A 22,039-nucleotide genomic window follows, 5' to 3' on the forward strand; every position below is an offset into this window, starting at 1 on the left:
TGGAACAAAAGGCGAAGCATGAGCTATAGCAAGGCTTGCTTGGATGAAAGCTATACATTCAAGAGGCACTTTCATACAGCTCCTTGATTTTAAAACACTTGATAATGTCACACATCTGAATATTTTTGTTAAGACAGAGAAGGCATGCTTTCCAATTCATCTGGCTGACCCCATAATCTCAACACACCAACACAGATAATAAAGGTAGCAAGCCCTACCCATTAATGAATGTTGCATATCTATGAAGGAATCGTGAACCTGAAGCCGGTGAATGTTCTACCTGGTAGGCCTGTTGGGTTATTGATCTCAAGACCCCAGTAACTGATGAACAGTGGTTTTTCTGCTGCACACAGTTCAAAGAAGTATCATGTAACAGTAGACATGGGGCGCTTCATTATAAATATCTGCATAGAGTTTATTACATGCATACAAACTTGTTATATTGTATTAGAATGTATTTTGCTGGGCTGGGTTATGTCACCTCTGATGTATTAGTGTTAAGTGGATGTCAGTAGGGCAGTGATCACTTTTTCCAGATTCAGTAGAACAATGTGAGGCCTTCTATGGAGTCACAGTTGAGTGGCTCGGTTTGAGTCAGGGCAGGTTCTTGAATACAAGGCTGATAGAGAATGCCCAGGGCTGTGGGGTCTGCACTTCCTTATTTATAGACTGAACCGCAGGAGTATTTCGACAAGAAATGCTGTACATATATTAAGATAATGGCAAACAGGGGGAAACAGAAATGTTGATAGGTTTGACAAACGGTGAGTGACAATACCAAAATACATTTACTCGGACCATTAGGTAACTGCTAAAGTAACAATAAAAATTTACATTTTCAACAGGAAATGATGACGCACAACAGAGAGATTCAAGTAGGATCAGCAAACAGGGTGATGTTAACCATTAATGCCTTCTTGAAGAGAGTTGAGTGTGAAAAGACGATGTGTGCGAGGACCCTTGAGGTTCTGGGCGGACGCAACAGAGGAAGTGCGTAACAGGCTGGGAGGTGTTAGGGTGTGGTTATTAATGGTTAGGTCATAAATCAGTGAACAGTGTGTGATTGTATGCAGAGGAAGAAATAGGTACAATCCAGAGTTCTGTGTGTCACATATTCATTTGCATGCTCCCAGGCTGTGGAGGACGCTACAGGGAGTGAATGAATAAAAATTGTTGAAAAGGAAGGTAGGGTTTCAACATCCAGTGTGGCGACATTAACACAATTATTGAATCTATGTAGGATGGATTAATGTACTGGCCTGATTTTCTGCACTAGTTCTATGAATTTTTTGTTTAGGGTTCATAGAGTTATTAGAGGAAGGGGTGAACTGCCCTGTAACCAGAGGCAGAAATCATCTCTCGCTCTGAGGTGGTCGGGAATCCTGAAAAGTTCAAAAAGCACAGAGGAAAAGTGTTCCAAAAAGGCTTTGGTTAAATGGAGTGAGCAGTACCAGGACAGAACTTTATAGGTAACAGTGGAGGGGTGTTATTTGTAGTAGGAAGAACTCTACGGCCTTGCGGGTGTTTCCAGAAGGGGTGGGGGGGGAGGTGGCCGGTGCAGGGGGTTTCACAGGTTGGGATTTGGAGTTAAATGCATGTTCAGAAGGGATGTTCATGTATACCACAGCCACCTCGTTCTGAGGGCAAGATTTAAACTTGAAATAACATCCTCTTGTACATGACATCACCAAATCTGTCAATGAATTTCTAAGCAAACCTAGTGCTTTTCCCCCCTTTTTGCGACCAGCTACCGATCTGCACTATGCCTGTCGATTGTACTGTACTGTTTCTAACGCAGGGCTGGTCTGGATTAGATAAGGATAAAACATGCTCATTGCAAGTTATAAAAATCCATAGATCTCGCCATCCTCAGGCTCTTCCTAGAGTTCAACATTAGACGTCACCTGGTCTGGAGAAGGGATTTGTGAAAATACCTTGGCCACATGTTGCAGTGCTGGTCTGACCGCCGACATCAAGCTATCCTGGGCAACCACCTCAAAGATGGAGGGCCTGTCATCGATGGCCGAGGCAGAGGTAAGGTGAGCACCATGCTCAGCCATGTTCTGTTCTTAGCGATGGAAACACATTCACAGGTGCTGACAGGTGAAGAAACTGTGCATCAGACGTCTACAGCAGAATTTGTACGAGCTGGATTAAAAAAATGGCATTTCTGTTGTTTGAAATGCGGGGAAACTAATGTCTGGAATTACAAAAAGAAATTCACATGTTATCACACACAAAAAAATGTAAATAAAAAAACAGAGGGGAAACTGTTTACATTCTAATAAATATCTATAAATACTAGCAGTTTGTACACAGTTAAAAAGAGGCATTGCTAACGTGGTCCATTCATTAGAAATGACTCAATTCATCTTGCGTTGTTTTAAGAAGTAGTCCCAAGTGGTATGGGTATGCCCAGAAACAGTCCATGTCACTTTCTGGGTCACCAAAAACTCAAGAAATAAGTAAAACGTGATGGCTGGAATGAGGGCATGTCAGTCACTGGCAAGTACTTTGCATCCCAGTCCATCATTGTTCGCCTACTATGTCACTCTAAACTAAGACTAATTATATGCAAATTCTACTTGGCCTTGCTCCAATAACAGTCCAGCCTAAACTACCCGACCAGGTCCCTTCCAGAAGGGAACACAAGCAATCCCAGACTGGGTTTGGCCATTTAGCCTTCATAAGTAAGATATAGTTTGAGTCAATTGGTGGAAGCTTGCTGACCTTGTTGTTGGGGCAGGAATCCAGGAGCCCGTGGTCCCGCTGCCAGAGACTCAGGAGAGTCTGACACCACTGCCGCTGGTTCCCTCGCCGCCGTGCACCATCTCACCGGCTGTAGCAAGGGGAACTACAACTCCCTGGGGGCATTGCGGCAGGAGCCGCCATCGTCATTTCCCGCCACCGGAGGCGCTTGAAATTGCGCGCACTCCCCGCGTCGCGGGATCGCGCGCGGGCCTGCGCCGGGCAGAGGGCGGGCCGTCCTAGGCCGTAAGAGGCCGGAGGAGGCTGGGCTGGGCCCGAAACTCTGCCCTTTCTGCCTGCCGTATCCTGGCCCGGTAGGCTTTCATTTACGACCCTTTTAATATTCTACTTCATAACATTCTCAGCCTGACTATAGGAGCATTATTCCTGATTTATTACATGCTATATTATGCCTAGCGAAACCAGAAGTAAGGCTGCTGCTGGAGGGGCAAAGTTGATTGGGACCCTCGATGATTTCATCATACGCACAAACACATTGATAGACCAGGGAATTGTGCTAATGGAGAGAAGGGTGTCCCAGGATCTAGCATTTGCTAAGAGGTCCTCTGTGGGTCACATTGCTGAGGCCCGCAGCCCTGTAAACGCTGTGGACCAGACCACCTCTGAGCAGATACTTGTAGAGGTCCATAATAATATGATTACCCAGCCAGAACTCCGGGATGCTCTTTCATCTGACTCACAGTATTTGGCACCACCTGGGAATATCTTGATTTCTACGCAAATAGATCCCCAGGTGGAAAAAAGTAATATTGAGCTACAAGGGAAAAGGGAGGGAGCAATCCCTAAGAATAGGCACACTAAAAACACTCCCATCATTAAAAAGAAAAATGCGATACCTGTACATAAATTGGGACCTGTAAATAGTACAGAGCAAACAAGGGGAGCTTCTAGAGAGGACACTAGGAAAGAAGTAGTTGGCCCACTAACAATGCCTATGACTATTGATGACTCTACCCTAGATGATACTCTGGCGGATATTTTTAATAATAGCTCCACACCCAACAGTGCAGACACTAATATAGATAGGGAAGATCCTAATACAGACAGGGAAGATCCCTTCATATTGACATTAAAAACCCTGATCAATTCTTTGCTGTTTCCCTTGGAAAATAAGCTTCTGGCAATAGAAACACAACTAAATGCTATGCACAAGGATATAGAAGCCCTGCGCCCGAGTCAGGCTAAAAAATTAGCACATCCAACCCTTCCCTTAAACAAGCAACAAATAACAAACAAATCTTTAGCTGAAGTCACTAAATCTGCCCCTAAAACTCCTCTGCTAAATCCACGTCCCCTTGTGACAAGTAAAAATCTAATTAAACCTACTCCATCTACTGAGGTTAATAAAAATAAATCAGCGACCTCAAATACCCCTATCCACACTGTTGAGAAACCCACCCAAGACAAAATGGAAAAACGTAGAGGGATCAATTTACCACCAGATGCTTGCCCCTACGTGGTAATCTTAACTGGAGTCCCCGAATTAGCTCCCCAGGTTACAGAATCATTTTGGGCACTTAAAAATAAAGTGTTCCAGTGGTTGAATTCTAACCACCCCCTTCCACCGAATATAACCAGTAACATTTTAATGGTGCAGCGGGTCCCCTGGGTGGGGAAAACTACAAAAAGATTACAAGGAGACTGTGTGGTGGTAACTTTTGATGACTCCAGGTCAGTGGATTATATCTGCCAAAGGGCCAAGAGAAATAATGGAACAACAATTGTGGCAAGACCACTCTCCTTTTTTTACATGCTAGTACAGACCGCGGATAATAGATGGAGTTGGTTGAGGGGCCCTATTCATTCTCGGGGAGGGTGGGGTCACGAAATGCGTCGGGATCTAGCCCACAATACATGGGGGGAGGGGGTAAATGATGGATGGACTACAATTCAACGCAGGAGGGGGGGGGGAACACATTATCCAGACCAATTTCGACATACTGAATGGAGGGACCCACAATACGTTCCGTTTTCCATCCCCTGCTTCAATCGGTTTAGCGATTTGGAGGCAGTAGATTGACAGTTAGACAACCAGGCACTAGAATCTTCCTCATTCTTATCCACCCTAAATAAGCCACCGGATAGCGCTGGGAATGTTGTACCATCTGACATGAGCACAAGGCAGGAAAATGGAGAAAACTTATTAACTATAAATGATACATTAAATGTGACTAATATCTTGGAGAACGAGATTAAAAAATCCAATGCAGCAGATACCAGGACTAATGTTAGTACTGACCGAAACAATGACATATGTACCTCAATGTTCTGGAACGTGGCAGGACTGAAAACAAAAATTACTAATCCTTCCTGGGAGACTGTTACAAATGATATGGATATTATGGCGCTCCAAGAAACCTGGGCTACAGATCAGATACATTTAAATGGTTATAAAACATTCTGCACTCCAGCAGTAGGTGTTACACATGGAAGACCGAAGGGTGGTTTGATTACGTACCTCTCGAATGGTTTAGGGTATGAGAGGGTACGTTTTTACTCTAAGTGTGATTTCTACCATAAATTAGCAATAGATACTAAAACTGGACTGTGCCTTGTAATTATAAACTTTTATAATAATATTCCAGGCAATATGTCACGAAATATTCTGAAAATGTTAGCCAATGATTTGCAACGTGAATTAGACAGCAATGAAAAAGAAGTAATGATTTTATGGGGGGGTGATTTTAATTGTCCATTATGCACAAAAGGATGTAAAGGCATTTGTGGTTTAATGTTGGAGCAGGACATTAATTTACCACATTTTAAACATACAGAGACTGGGGACTTATTGAATGAATTACTGTTTGATTATGATTTGGGTTTTGTTAATGAAATGATTCAGCAACCAGTACCTTTCCAACCAACCTTTATTGGGAGGGGAGCATCCACTACCATGGACTTTAGCCTTTGTTCAAATGGTTATGGTCATAAGATAGGTAGTTTTAAAATTCTGGATGCACCAATGAGTGACCACCTACCGCAAATACTAGAGATTGAGAACCTCTTTTTGCCTCGCCGTAATGATCCCGTACAGGTTGCCCCAGATGTCACGTTAGGGAGGCAGAACGGGTACACGCTCAAGTGGAGTAAGGTGGCACCGGAAGATTTTCTTAAAAAATTGGTAAATAGTTGTGCCGATAATTTTAACATTTGCTTAGACGAAGATTCCGATAGTGAAAGTATAATAGCCCATTTTAACATCATTGCATCCACTATCAAAGAGAATCTGAAATTAGCGTCAAAAAAAGGACTAAAGAAAGGCACAAGTTGGTTTGATAGGACTTGTACCAAGGCCCTCACAGAGCTCAAGCACGCAATACATAAGGATCCACGTGACATTACACAGATAAGAAATCTAGGGAAAGGTTATAACCAGGCCCTAAAAGACAGAAGAAATGCCATTAAAAAAGGAGTATGGGAAGAACTTTGTACAGCCTCACAAACAAAAGATATATCTGCATTCTGGAGAGTGGTAAACGCCCCACTTCCATATGAAAATACTAAAGCTCGGATGGAAATTGCTATTAATGAGGATGATTGGGTCGCGCATTTTTCCACCCTGTATACGCCCATAGATGAGGTGGAAAAAATAGACCTAAATATGGAAGGTGAATTAGTAGAGGAGGTAAATGAACTGAAGGTAACATTACCCGAGATCCTAGTAAGTCTGGGAGCCACAAAGGGCAGCAAGGCGGCCGGCCCAGACGGAATTCCAGCAGATTTGTACAAGGCAAATAGTGAACTCTGGGGCCCGATACTTGTACAACTTTTTAATGCAGCTCTTTTGAGGGGATTGAGTCCTTCCTGGTTTACATCAATTATTGTACCCATTTATAAGAAGGGAAATAGACAAGATTGTGCCTGTTATAGGCCAATATCCCTACTTGATTCATCAATAAAGATCCTCGGCAGAGTGATTTTAGCTATATTGCAAAACTGGGCAGAGGAGGTTGGGGCAATCAGTGATTTACAATTTGGATTCCAAAAGGGTATAGGAACAACAGAGCAGGGTTTAAACTTATTTCTGATTCAGCAGAAATATACCATGATAAAAAGGGAGCGTTTGTATTTTATATTTGTTGATCTTACATCGGCTTTCGATTGCGTGTCTCACTATAAATTATGGGACTTGATGTCACGGCTGGGCGTGGGAAAGCCGATAATTCAATTTTTAAGGGAGTTATACTCAGGAGCAACTGCTGTCGTGCGTTATGGCAAAGGGGGGGGAATGTAGTAGGTCTTTTCGAATAGGGCTCGGAGTGCGCCAGGGGTGTGTCCTGGCGCCCTTCTTATTCCTTATCTACATAAATGGCCTGGAGAATCACCTGCTGCAAGAGTGTAGGGATATGCCTAAGATTGGAAAGAGATCCATCCCTGCACTGTTGTATGCAGATGATGCCGTCTTAATGGCTCGTACCCCCATGGCCCTACACAAAATGATAACATCTTTTAATCAGTTCATGCTCAACCTTGATTTAAAAATAAATTGCAGTAAGACCTTTTCTATGAATTGTGGCACACGCATTAAAAAACAATCGATGTATATAATAACGCCCCTTTAGAAAGAACATCCACCTTCCCCTACCTTGGAATCTTGTTCCACGAAACGGGTTCCTGGACAAGTGCGGTGAAGGCAAGAACGCTCCTGTTTTCTAAGACAATTATGGCACTGAAGAGTTTCACACGAAAACTGGGAATGAAACCAATCAGGGAAATTTTAACTATTTATAATGCAACGTGTGTATCTGTGGCATTGTATGGAGCTGGACTCTGGGGCTATTCTAACACAAAGGCAATCCAAACAGTTGAAAATAAATTTTTAAGGCACATCTTATCATTACCAGAAAGCACAGCGACTTTTATTTGCCATGAAGAGTTGGGGTTGCCGTATATCACAGACACAATTAGAGTACAACCCATTCTCCTATGGCACAGAGTCTGGACTGTGAACGAATGCGTTCTAAATCGTGCCATACTACAGGATGTCTTAAAACTGGGGAGAGTAAACGGAGTCGAATGGCTAAACTATATTAAAACATTCCTGAAGGAAATAGACCGTTCGCAATACTATGACGATCCGTCTTCCATGGTACATATCCCCAGAAAAGTACTGAAAAAACTCTGTATGGACTGCCTTAGAGATAAAAGACAGCTTGAGGAAACTAAGAAAAACTCTGTCACTTCTCATCAGCTAATTTTAATAAGTGACAAACTACAGCCATACCTAAGCTTACATATGCCCAACTATGACAGATTCTTTCTAACACGTTTTAGAGCTAATATTGTTTTTAGATTATTTACCTTCCCTGAAATGAACTCGTGGTCCAAGGAATTACCTGTATGCCCTTGCGATTAAAAATCCGTACAATCTAACATTCATGTTTTATTTTTCTGTAAATTTTATACATTGCCCCGTAGAAAATTGATCGTCCCTATCCTAAAGGAAATGAATTTGCACAGATGTCGCCCAGTGTTTTTAGAATTACAAAAAATGGACAATGTTCTTACTGTTGCCTCGTTATCTGCGTATTTTAAACAGGTTTTTAAATATAGGAAATCAATTTGTTTAAACGAACTGTAACAGTGTAAATACTATGTATTATACTTATATCTTCCTTTTGATTGCTGTACCATTCAGAATTGTAAATGAAATGTGACTTTTTGTTGCTTTTATGGTTATTGCTTTTAACCGAATAAAGTACTTTTTGATCTTTGATCTTTGAGTCAATTGGCCCATGTCTTGACATAGTATTATTTGCACTCAGGGTATATGCTGCAACAAGAACAAAGTCATACGTGGCACTGGTTTTTAACATTTTGACTTCTGTGGACCCCCACTTAATCATTACTGGAAATCGAGGACCCCCAATGACTAATTATAGGAGTCTGGGGACCCTACTCATTCATTACTGAAAGTCAGGGACCCCGGCCTAAGTAAGTTTGTTGATTTCAACCTCATAACAATACACAAATGAGGAAAATATTATTTACTTCACACGCACACACACACACACACATACACACATACATATATATATATATATATATATAGAGAGAGAGAGAGAGAGAAAAAATCATAATTTTAAAGGGATGGGAGGAGCTTTTCTAAATGTAATTAAGGCAACCCATTACCATACTATATTCAGTTTGATACACTTGCGCTGTTCCACTAATTAATCTAAGGATATTAACTACATTTTTAGCCTTCAATATCAAATTCCTTCACATTAACAGAACATTTAAAAGGCAATTTTACGTTTTGATTCTTTATTTACATAAACTTTATTACTCTTAATTTTTTAAGCAGGCGCGAACCCTGAATGAATGAAGTATTATTTGATGTGTATAATTAATTAAAATCCTTGCATATCAAAATTAGTGTATAAATACGTATCTCACACCATTATAATACATATATCAAATTGTATATCAAAATAAAAATATTTATCATTTGAACACCGGTCTCAGACCATTTGTAAAAGGTGGGTTTTACCCTAAAATACATTGTTTTAAAATTACGTTTAGAAAAGTCCCAGTCCCTTATTTGTTGTTGACAAAAAAAGTGACTTGATGCGTTAAGGGTCTTGTGGGGACATGGGCTCCTTTTCTGGAGGGGGATCCTCACAGCTCGTTTCCTTCTGTTACTACAGAAGTCTCAACAATTGCAACCGCACAATTTTCATCGGTGCTGTTTTCAATTGGGACCCTTCATGTCATATTCATGAATTTGCCAAATTTGATCAGAGACGTGAGGGCTCTGTGCAGGACTGGAGCAGGGCCACGGCGTCAACTCATTTTCTGAGCCCATGCAGTCGCGGACCCCCGGAGCAGGCTTCGTGGACCCCCCGGGGTCCCCAGACCACAGGATAAGAAACACTGATGTATGGCATTCTTGAACTAATCTCAGCCACTGGCAATCGCTTGCGCCGCATCTCTGTTCTTTCTATTTTGTCCATCATGAGACTCTAGAAACTCAAAGTGGACCTCACAGCTGAGGGACAATTCCTAGTGGTGAATATAAAATCAAGCATTAAATCCATCACTTTGTTTTTCACGCCTGCTCAATGAATATGTTTCCCTAGCGCATGTATTGCTACCCTCCCAGCAATGTTAAATGCATCTTTAATTACTTGAGCATATAATCACTCATTGGAACCCCCATCGTGTTTGGTTGGCCCGCACAACTTGATGAGGAAGGGTCAGTTGCAGATATAACACCATCAGTAAAGAACATAAATTTTACAATGCAGTAACTACCACTTAGCTGATGTGTAATAGAGGCGCCCTACGTGTTACATTTTATTAATGACACGCATCTGCCATGGCTGCTACGACTTCGTCCGCACGTGGACAGTAGGTTCACTATCAACTGAGTTTTGATACAAAAAGTAGTCATTTGCCACCACTTATGCAAGAGCCTGTTAAATTTCCCACAAGCACTGAAGGTGAACAAGGATCCGGGCATGCTCAGCAGAGCAAGCTCTCTGGTCCTGTGCAGTGAAAGAACAGCGATCACCTGATTGTGGGTAGGAGGAATGTTGTCACCTCACCACAAGGACATTTAAACAAGTTTGTACAAAAAAGTGGATAATGTAACAGAGTTCTCCTGCATTCCTCTTGTCTGTCTGCCCTTCAAGAGCTTCTGAGTAGCATCGCCCCAAGAACTGGTCCCAAATACTAAGAACTGCACATTGATATCTTAAACTTGCAAAGCTTTAAGAGGCGGGGGGGGGGGGTCACTACTGGGGCGGAATGTACACATGGAACCAAAACGAGTGCTGCACTGAAACTCTCACTAACATAAATCAGCAGCACTGACTAAAGAGTATCACCGTTACCACTCACGAGTGTCCTTTTTAACATACATCAGCGCCCAACAGCACCAAATATTGATCCAAAAAGATGTACCCAGAGCAAAGCAAACAGCAAGCCATACACAATTCTTTGTAACACTAATTCATCAACCATTTGTTAAATCAAACCCCTTAAACATCTTGCATTTCAAATAATACAACACCCAAAGCTATTTTTAACGTTTAAACATCCACCCAAAGCTAATAAAATGCCCACTGATATGTTACAGACTTAAATCAATGATTAAGCCCTGCACGTTTTAACAGAGGTCAGGGTGTCATTAGATGAATACTGTTTAGGTTTTGACTAGTGTATAACACTTCAAAGGTTATACCAAGAATTTTAACAATGATATGCCCATTCCAGCCCTCTAGGAGTTGATGACACGTCGACATACAAGCTACCTTCTTCAGACCAAAAGCAAATATCAGTTTGTTAAATATTATGGAACTACAGATGTGGATAATCAACAATACAATTATTCTTTAACTACTCCAGGTTCAAAATATAATGCGCTTAATCAGGTACTTCTTAGCCAATATGCGAGTTTGTGAGACCATTTGAGAAGACACCTGTTTTAGTTCTATTAGTACCTGCCTTTCTGATAAATGGCACGGTCCTAATTGAGAATTATTTGAACTTCAGTTTACTCTTTGATTTTACTCCTTCTCAGGTAGAGTGCGTGGTTTACTGTGGATTATATTACTTACGACATGAAGGCATGTAAGGATAAACCAGTATGACTGAGCAGGATTGCATGATCCCACTCCTTTACTGCAGTTCAAATTTTCCCTGTTTATCAAACAAAATAATAATTAATCTATTTTTCTATTAATAATTGTATCTGTATTTATACAGCTCTAATTCCATCACAGATCTCTAGTATGTTTAATACTGTCCTAAAACTGTCTTTGCTTTAACAAACTAAGCCCTCACATAGTACAGCATGCGATTTAATGCACCAAGAGCTCTGAAACATTTTATAGAACAATATAAGTAAAACTAAACCGGTGTTAAATGCTAAAATATGGACAGGCAGAAATTCATCTACATGGAAACCTAAAGCCTGGTTAATAAAGCCTCATTGTTAAACTAACTTGTGAAATGAACATCAGTTGTGGGATATGTCTTTGAAGTGCCAGTACTACCCGAACTGGGTGTGGCTCAGGGTGCAGATATGTCTGCAGATCAAATTGGATTAGACCAAGTCACCATGGTGGTGGATAACTAACCGATCAATACTTTTAAATTACCAATGTAAGCTGAAGCACTTGCACTTTACTCAGCAATGTTGTCTGTGCGGGAGGGAAGGGTACGCAACCCTAGTTGTTTTCCTGTATTCAAACCATCGTGTTTTACACCATGGATAAATCTCGATGCCCTGTGTGTTAAATGTAGTGCGCACACCCCAAGCAATTTGTTTTTATCGGGGTACCAACTTTTTAAAGTAAATAAAGATTTATGAACCGATCAGTGCGTGGATATCAAGCTCTGAATCTGGCTTACTGTAGCTTCTACACTGGAAAGGCAAACATGTGGAAGCCACATTAGCTTTCAGACTATTTCTTGCTTCACAAGTGAGATCTGTGTGCAAAATCAATTTTGTTTTACTGTCGCCAATTAATAAAACTAAATTCCATTCAAAGCAAAGCGAGGAAGGTCAAACATTAAAGGCTCAGCAATCATTGATGGTGTTGCTATAATAGAGATTGGTCAAACAGATTATCTGATTATTCTGCTTCCATTAATTCGGAACCTGGCTTTCTGCCTAAAATGTATTCCATGGGAGATTTGATTTCACACCAACATTGATGACATGTTTGCTGCTCCTTGATCCCGTTTCTATCAAGATGTTATTCTGGAAATTCTGAGTCTTAAAGACTGGCTCTCTTGCCAGTTTTTCTTTCACCAACCAATAAGTCGACTTACTTTGTCAAATCTCTTGTTGTTAAATGTCCTGCGTTTTAAATGATACTGCAGGACTGACACACGTACTTGTGGGTTCACAGAAATACAGCACTCTCCCACCCACTGTTGATGTGCACAATTTCACAAATTTCATTAATGCTAGAAAGTTTATTTTAACATATATGCACACCTGGACGCTAATAAGCGGGCGTACACGTCGAAGACCATTATATATCACTTGCAGCGCAGATACTCTCCCTTTTTACACATCTGTCCTTACTACTATACACCAACTGAACCAATCCATCTCTTCTTGAGGGTGATTTCCCAGGCATGTGTTTCTATCAAGATGTTATTCTGGAAATTCTGAGTCTGAGCCCACCCATCCCTTAGCCGTTGCCAATCTGCTTCTTCATGCTGCCCATCTGTAACCCATGCTGCCATCTTTTCCACCACAGCACTGGTGTTTCACATAGTGTGAAGGTCTACAACCGACCGAGTGAAAAGGTCACCCATGAGATATGCGGTTTTACATGCTAAACATATAGTCGTTGGATCTATAAGCTGTTAAATGAAGAGAACACCCATCAGATATGCTGCCTTAAATGTTAACCATTTGGATGAAAAAACTTAGGTAGAACAGGCTATCACATCGACCCAGCTCAGACTTTATGGAACAATCAGAACAGAAGAGCAGTATCTGCCCTTGACAACCACGCTAACAAAGCCCTGGCATCTGCATAAGTTCTCGTGCCATGCAACTAACTACCTGGAAAATTACACTAGGTAATGAAGAACCAAGTTAATGACAGGTTACATAATAACAGCATTATGTGTATTGGAAACTGGGTAATATGGCCAATGTCTATGAAGGATCATGATCAGCAAAGATATGTAGGTATGCCCTGAATATATCTTTGGGCCAAGAAAGAGATTCCTGGCGCCCAACAGAAAGAGCACTCACACAATTCTAAACATATTATATACCTGCTGCATTGACTCATCTCTACAGTCATAGCTGTAGATCTAAAATAAAGCATGTAAAAGGGGGAATGCGGTGGTGTATGACACTCTAGAATGTACCTTAGGGATCGCCTCCTTGTAGTAACTAGGACTAAGGTGTGTTGAAGCTGGGACGAGCTAGCTTTAAATAAACTGCTGCAGTAGTCTTATCCAGCTGTTACCAGATCTCAAAATAAAAAGATATTGATGACAAATCTAGAATGCTATAGCTCAGAGATACTCAAAGTACAGCCCAGCTGGGGGGAAAGAGAGGGGGGGAGAGGGTTGGGGCGCATGGGGCCCTCCTGGCCCTCACATACTGCCCACTAGTCCACAGCAGCACTGGGCTGTTGTTTACTTGACTCAGCACTGTTATTAAAAAATGTTAAATAAACATGCAAGCATTTGCTTAACAGTTAATTAAAGTTAAAGAAAGGATGTAACTAGGCTGTCCTGCACCCCTTACCTTTAGGATCACCTTCATTTTACAGACATCTTGCAGAAAAAATGTAAAAATATGATAAAATCTCTTCAGATTCAAAAAGTGAAGTTCATGAACATGTAGAACTGTTTCACCTTAGTGCAACGGATGATCAGTACATTGAGAAGTATTTTTTAAAGTGTAAGTTTTCAAATATGAATTGAGAAACATTCAGTTTCCCCCACCCTGACAACAAAGCCAGTAGTGAACTAAGAAGCAAGTAGGTTGTTATGTGCGTTCTTTTGGTGGCCTGGGTTCCTATTTTACATGAACAGCATTATAGTTTATTTTTGTACAGCGCACATCCCGAATTCATGCATTTTCGAAGTCCTCTTATATGTGATAATCAAAAGAAAGTAACATAAAAAATATTGCCCGGGATTACACAAATTGGTTAAGTGGGGAAGCCGTGATTAATCCCTGGTTTTCTGGTTTCACTTTGTACAATTCAGCCCCTAGATGTATATGCTTTACTTTCCTAATCCCCCTTAAACGCCAACGCCTCCATATACCTAGCCCCACACCGCCACCCAGCTGGTATTAGTGGGCCCTGGGTCACATCCCAGTCCACATCTTTTGGCCCCTGGGAAAATGTTTGCGAGTACCTGTAATGCCGAGCGAGGGTCCAAGTGCATAGGAGAAATGGCCACAGTTTTCATGAGCAAACCCAGCAGTGCCATCTAGTGGCCAAAAGGGAAAAAGGCACCTGCCACTGGATTTTAACTTAGCTGCAGGACAGAGAAAGTTGACAAGGACATTAGGGCAGCACAACAATTGAGGCGAGACAGACAGCGTAGCGCCCACATAGCCACGCAGCAAGACAGAACTGGCGCAGCGACGCCCCACGGCACTAAAGGAGTAAGAACAGGACTGGCACAGCAACGCCACGCAGCAACGGACAATTGGCGCAGCGACGCCCCACCGCACCAAAGAAGCAAGGGGAGGATTGAGAGTGCGACACGACCAGGAGCTGCGTAAGTGAAAGAGCAGTGACCGTGGTCAAATGCCAGAAAGCAACAGTAGTGCCGCAAGGAGTAAGAGGAGGATCTAAAGTGCGACACGGCCAGGAGCTGCGTAAGTGAAAGAGCAGTGACCGTGGTCAAGTGCAAGAAAGCAACAGTAGTGCCGCAAGGAGTAAGAGGAGGATCTAAAGTGCGACACGGCCAGGAGCTGCGTAAGTGAAAGAGCAGTGACCGTGGTCAAGTGCAAGAAAGCAACAGTAGTGCCGCAAGGAGTAAGAGGAGGATCTAAAGTGCGACACGGCCAGGAGCTGCGTAAGTGAAAGAGCAGTGACCGTGGTCAAGTGCAAGAAAGCAACAGTAGTGCCGCAAGGAGTAAGAGGAGGATCTAAAGTGCGACACGGCCAGGAGCTGCGTAAGTGAAAGAGCAGTGACCGTGGTCAAGTGCAAGAAAAGCAACAGTAGTGCCGCAAGGAGTAAGAGGAGGATCTAAAGTGCGACACGGCCAGGAGCTGCGTAAGTGAAAGAGCAGTGACCGTGGTCAGGTGCAAGAAGGCACCAGGAGTGCCCAAAGTGCTCAAAGAGGAGAGCGAGGAACGAAGGTCAGCACTGCGACGCCAGGAGACCGCACAGGTATTATCCAGAAAGCGTGAGGAAGACGCCAGGAGACCGCGCAAGAACGCGACAGGAATGCAAGAATTCCACACCCCGCACGACAGGACCGCGCAGCACTGCGCCGGAACGTGCCGGGAGAACCAAGAATCAGGCGCAAGTGCCAAGGACACCGGGACGGTGAATAGCGACCAGGGAAAGATAGCACAGCATGACTACTCATGCCGAAGATGAAAGCCGAACACCCAGGATGGTCGCCAAGGAAAGAAACGAATCAACCGAGAAGATGGCGACAACCGGTCCAGTCACTAGAAGAAAAGACCAATGTCTGAGAGCCATGCCCAGAACAGAGAGACACAGGTGGAGTGCACGCTACCTGGAGAAGACTGGCGGGGAAGGCCAAGGCAGTACAGTGACCAAATCACGTCGCAAGAAGGAACAAGGAGAAGAAGGGCGTGATGCCATAAAGAAAAGGATGAAGGAACAGTAGAAAAGGTCGCGACGCTAACCCTGGAAGTGAGTGACAAAAAGACAGTGTCCTAGGACTAGGACAAGACCAGGATGACACGTGCAGAGTGCGCGCACTGCATGGGGAAGCCTGGCCAGAGAAGATGAAGGAAAAGGGACCAGGGTACGTCGTGAGAAAAGGAGAAGAGAAGAAGAATGATCGTAGTGGCACACCGCCACCCAAGAAAGGAAGAAAGGAGAAATCGGAATGGCAAGCTGCCACTGCAAGAAGAGGTCGCCCCTGCGGAAAGAAGCAAAGTGACAAGCACTGGAACACCTGAGTGCAAAGGAAGACCAGCCTGGCAAGAGCACCGGCAGTGCAGACCAAAGACAACCACCTACGAGCCATCCATCCACATGGCGATCGCAGAAGAGAGCAAGCTAGACGGTTGGCGACATCAACCTCTGTGGTTTGAGCGGAAGAGTTGGATGACGAGACTACTCAGGCCTCTGGAGGTTGAGGACCTGACCTACATCGCACCAGCCCGTGACAAACCAGAATCGGAGGCCTCGAGGGACTCTGGTGGCAGCAAGTCCCGCACGGGAGACAGGTCTACCGATGCACGTCTGCAAGACCCAAGGGGATGAAAGCCTCGCGAGCGATGAGAAGAGTCTACAACCCAACCTTCAGGTGGAACTAGGACACGACGGTGAAGCTCGTGGAGCGCCCTGCTCACGGCCCGAAGGCTATGGTGGAGCACCACGACCGAAGACACCAGTCCAGTGGACGCCTGGCAAAGAGGTCCTCCCGGACATCTGGTGAGAGAGGAATACCGGCGAGAGGGGCATCCTAGTGAGAGGGATGTGTGCACCTACTCTATTCATCTGCCAAGAGTCAACACGAAAGCCTGCCCGGACGAATATAACGAAGCCAGAAGAGAAGAACAAAACTAGAAAACTGTCAACACCTGTATCATCTAGTTATCTCTCATTGCCAACGGAGCAAAGCAAAGGCAGGGCTGAGAACAGCAGCCAGACAGCACAGCCAAGGAAAGAACCCGCCGAACAACTGCGGACCGTGCCTCCGAGAACTGCAAGTCCAGAATACGAGAGCGATACTGCCTGCGGTTTGCAAGCAGCCAAAGAGACTTCTTTTGAAAACGCAAGTCCAGTGTTATTTTCTGTGTTTGTTCTTCCCCCACAGGTTTTGGACTTTTTCTGTTTGGTTTAATTTTTAACCAATTTGGAAAGGGATGTAATGCCCAGCATAAGTTAGCAGTCTAGTGCTGAAGCCTGTATTCACACTTAACACCCACCCACCACTGATGTCACAGGTCATGTGACACAGCATGAATAAAAGAGGCCGAGCGCACGTGCTCAGGGCCAGTTGCACCAGACCTGCAGTGTGTCCTGTGTCAGCATGTGTGTGCCTGCCAGCATGTGGGCCTAGGGCCCATCACAGTACTTTACAGTACCCATGCTATAGATTGTGTCCTTCGCTTCCACGAAAACAGCCGCTCCGCTTTCGTGGATGGGTTGTATTGTTTCCTAGCTCACTCCGCACATGTTCATCGGTCATCTATTTAGAATGTAGGAGTGCGATGCAACGTTCTTGTGTTATGCTATGACTTTTAAAACACTTCCTGCAACAAGGAGTTTGTTTTTTTAAACTCACAGCTATCCACCGAAGAGCTTCTAACATTGATTCGGACTCTAGCTGCGCATATTATCATGCAACACCAACAAAAAAGTGGTCCGATTTTTTTCGATTTGCCATTACTTCAAATTCTTTTTCTTTTGCACAGATAACTTAATAAAGTATCTTCCAAAAGATTTTAGTATAGAGCACCTGTTTTGTCTTGAGTCTGGGTTATGTTTGAGTGTCCCATTGGTTTTTCAAATAGCACCACGAAGAGTCGGAAGTGATAATAAATGCATTATACCCATACGATACTGCTGCTGCATATCTGCCTCCAGTTAGGAACAAACATGAAGAGAACCCTTGCAAATGGGTCAACTGAGAACTATGCACCAACCTGCCCCCAATGTTACCCTTATATTCTATGCCAACTTTGGTTACCATTCTGCGTCCGCCGATCTATGCTCTGTTAATGCCCACGAACCCCTCAGTTACAACCCAGCTGTTGCCTTAGTACCGGGCACCTCCAGGCCTCCGCACGCCTGCCAGTCATCAACACGGATTCGGCCCTTCTTCTGTCGTCACAGAAGTTTACATGCCGGAACACGTCTAGCCTCCCTCCAACCATAGAGGCTGCATAAACCTGTAGGCCATTTTGGAATGGGATGGTCTCAGCAGCCAGACTAAAAATACAAGTAAGAAATATTTTTCGAAACTACCAATGTAGTTGGTTAGCAACAATTTATTTTCAGAGCACTCTAAATGTTCTAAAAGGAGGTAAATATGACAAACGTCACAGGGTTTTATCATTTACCCAACTTTTAAGGAGCGGAAAAATAGCATTCGGTTTCAATCAGCCTGTAGGTTTCCTATGCAAGGACGGATTTCGAATGCAGACAAAAACCCTGTTTTCTGATTTAGTTATGTGTATTAGGCTTAGCTGGCCAGGGGCCTTTTAGGGAGTGTGGACGATCTATCGCCACGTCTGACTCTATGATCCAAACAAACTTCCGGTGCTGTCACTGCAGTGTTTCAATTAAGTCCCGCCCCTGGAAGAGTGTAATTCCGCCTGCTGCATCTCCCTCCTGGATCTGGGGACACACCCGAGGTTTTAAAAGCGGTGAGTGTAAAGGATGAGGGATTGGAGCTTGTAAACTTTATTACTCTGCCACAGTGGAGTCTTAGAGCGAAAGAACAAACCAACCCCCCTGTCTTCACGATTGCTCGCCTCATACTGAAGTCTGCATCAGTGATGGAGGAGAAACACTGGGGAATATCCAACCCCATAACTGTCACCTTAACCTTGGTCATGCTCGTCACGCCGAACCGGGTTGACACACGTATTAGGATAAGGGTAGGGACCGTAGAGTTGTATACCAAGATTCCAGTCCTGTTATTGCAGTTGTCAGCCTAACATGTTATATGATTAGAAACGGTGAGGTGATTGTTTTCATACAACTGTTTACACTTACGCGCGATCTAATAGTCATTTTCAGGGAAGACAGGTCTAGAAACTCTGACCATTTTGAGATAAGGGGTGACCCGGGATCTGAGCCATCCATTTTTTTGCAACATTATTCACACGTGGGGAGGTTACATCCAACACAGCATCCTATATGTCAGAAAGCCACTACATCACTCCTGCCTTTATCTTTGAGATCATGCTTGGTACTGTGCGTCTTCTAAACAAAGTTAACGTAAATACTTGAAATTATAGATAACATGGACTGTCAAAACCAATATATCTATATATAGTGGAAACACATGTGTATGCATGCACATGATCGATTCACGTGGTTTGGGTAGGGTCGTGCTGGGGTTTCTTCATGAGCTATAGGTTTGATTGACTTTCAGCTTACTCCAGGATAAACCCCCTTCCATGGTTTTCATCCTAAATAATTATGACTTCTTCATATTTGCCTGGCTAACTTTGACAGGTTAAAACTACACAAATCTCCATTGGCCCTTATTAATACCATTTCACATTATTTAGTCTCTCGTGCCTTTCTTTGGTCTTAGATTTTGGTCTCATAAAGATGCGCAGAAACATTAATCTTCCAGCACATCCCAGATAGTGGCAAATTGATTTCAAATGTTCCTAAAACCATTCTGGTTTTCTACAGACAGTATGTTGGGGTGGGAATGTCCACTGCATGCTATATGAATGTGCTGCCCTCACGCACATCTGGTATACTAAATTTTATTTTGAGTATGACACATCTAAATGTGTGCTCAGAGGTCTAGGCCTGACCCTAACGTTGCGGGGTCTTGGATCTGTCCTGTGACCGTAGGGACACACCAGACATGGGCCTCATGGTGGGCAGAGTACTACTGTCCTTGCTATAAGGTATAGCATATAAAGTGGTTGTGGCAGCATACTGTAATCTAGTGTGACCAGGCCTTCCATCTGTATCACTGGGAGTGATGCTTACTGGCACCTCTCATGTACACTTCAGCTGTTATATGTATACCTAGAACCTTGTCCTTTTGTTTGCCAGGTGTGTGCAGTGCATGTAGCACATGTTTATTCGTGGGTTGAATGTGTGAGAATGATCCTCAACATCAAAGCCAGTAGAATAAACTTTGGATGCCCCTAGCATGGCATTTCACAAGATGAAATTGTATTGTCTGTATTTTTGTGGTTGGAGGGAGGAAATCCATGCACTGAAGTGAGGAATACGGAAACAAGGCTACCATTAGAAACTCCTTGGGGCAGGGGTGTGGATTTCCTATCGCCCAATGCCTAGGCAGGCCGTGACAAATTGTAAACATTTTACTAATCCTGCATGTCGAGTAACTTGAATAAAATGTTCAACCTAACTGTAATGTATTTGACCTGTAGACGGGTCTCAAATTGTGTGATCATTGGCAAATATTTTAATTTACTAAGTCGTATTTTTCTTCATTCCCACATATGGGTACTCCTTCAAATATGTGAGTTAATCATTTCTGCTGTACAAAAAGCTCTTGTTTGCTTAAATAGACTAAACGTTTGCTCCATTTGTAATATGAATCTAGCCCACATGTATGGTACACATGATCCATGACTTGCCTCTCAGTTTACTAATAGCATTGCCATCAGGGCAGGAGTCTTTCTCAGTTCATGTTTAAGCACGTACTTTTAATAATAAATATATTACTAAAGCATGATCATTTATAGGCGGTACATTGCCAAGAAAGGGACAGAAACCTTCCTACTACCTTGCAGCTTTACTGATTAGAAATATATTGTGTATTAACAACAATATATGAAAATAGGGTTTCAGAAAACGTATTTATCATTTGCGCATCTGCAAGTAAAGTGTTCTAATTTGTTTTTCATCCTAGTAAAATCTTTTTTTCATCCCAAAGAAGTAAAAACAAAAAGGGCTCTCACAAACTACTGAAATATATTTTGAAATATTTGTACAGTTGACTTATGAGCTATTTAAATGTACGTCAGGAAAAACCTGATACCCTACAGCCTTTCAATTCACACTTCATACAGCATTTCAGACAGTTCACTTTACTTAATCCAGGAACTCTGCAGCCAGAGAAGGAAAAGTAATTGTAAACTGACCTTTGAAGTCTGTCTCTGAACACAGAGCTAATAAAACAAGATATAAAGGCATCTTCATTGCTCCTTCACTTTCTGACTCAACAGAACTCCTGTTCATTGTCAGCTCGTCAGAACGGGTGAGTAAGTCTGAAATATAGCTAGACCTGATAAATTCTGGCTCGCCAGCGAAAGTGGGCGAGTACATTTTTCGAGGCTTGATGTACTTAAGTTGGTTCTCATTTACGACTTTACTGAATGCTCACGTTTTCAGACGTAGGCTAGGAAACCATTGTCATAGCAAGCTTTGCATACGTTTTAGTGGTGGGGAATTCCTATCGCCCGAGACATGTTGATATCTTTGGGGGGGGGCTAGAAGATGTAATTTCTGTTTTGTCCAAAGGAAAAATAGCCAATATAAAAGAACAATTCCCTTGAGAAAGGTCATTAACATAAAGGAAAAATAGGAAATACATTGAAATAAATACGAATAGAGCTGTAGAGCGTTTAGTGATCTGACATGTTATCACTGTGCAGCAGTCTTTTTGAAGAGCTTACATTTATTCAGAAGGTGATTGGGAGATAAGGAAAATTATGTTTAAAAGCATTTTTCTTTGTCTTGAGCTGACGCATTTTTTACAGGGCCTAATTGTTAGGTTCAATCATTTGCAAACTTGCACTGAAACCGCACTAGACCATAAGGAAACCACTGTAAGAACAGGATACTGTCTCAAAGCTTTCAGTGTAGTTTGCCGAATTACGTACATTATTTAATGCGCAGGCCTTTTTCGGTAGTTACCAAGAACAAAGAGAGCATGTGTGAAACTTGACCC

General features: G+C 42.9%; 2 protein-coding genes across 4 annotated transcripts in view; one reads left to right on the plus strand and one right to left on the minus strand.

Annotated features, from left to right (window-relative positions):
- PEX12 (peroxisomal biogenesis factor 12) overlaps positions 1–18,271 on the minus strand; it is a 68,347-nt gene extending 50,076 nt beyond the window's left edge. Inside the window, exons 1-2 of one of the 2 annotated variants that reach the window (XM_078679613.1) lie at positions 18,113–18,271; positions 1,935–2,200 (exon numbers count right to left, since the gene is read on the minus strand). In XM_078679613.1, the coding sequence (XP_078535739.1) occupies positions 1,935–2,060 (126 nt within the window). In that variant the 5' untranslated portion in view covers positions 2,061–2,200; positions 18,113–18,271. The remainder of the gene's footprint in view (positions 1–1,934; positions 2,201–18,112) is intronic. The other variant, XM_078679614.1, reaches the window with a different exon arrangement.
- Positions 18,272–18,670: 399 nt separating this feature from the next.
- Positions 18,671–22,039, plus strand: part of AP2B1 (adaptor related protein complex 2 subunit beta 1) — a 662,041-nt gene continuing 658,672 nt past the window's right edge. Inside the window, exon 1 of one of the 2 annotated variants that reach the window (XM_078679615.1) lies at positions 18,671–18,791. The gene's annotated coding sequence lies outside the window, so the exon portion shown is untranslated. The remainder of the gene's footprint in view (positions 18,792–22,039) is intronic. The other variant, XM_078679616.1, reaches the window with a different exon arrangement.

Source organism: Lissotriton helveticus, chromosome 3_1 (assembly GCF_964261635.1).
Source record: "Lissotriton helveticus chromosome 3_1, aLisHel1.1, whole genome shotgun sequence".
NCBI lineage: Eukaryota > Metazoa > Chordata > Amphibia > Caudata > Salamandridae > Lissotriton > Lissotriton helveticus.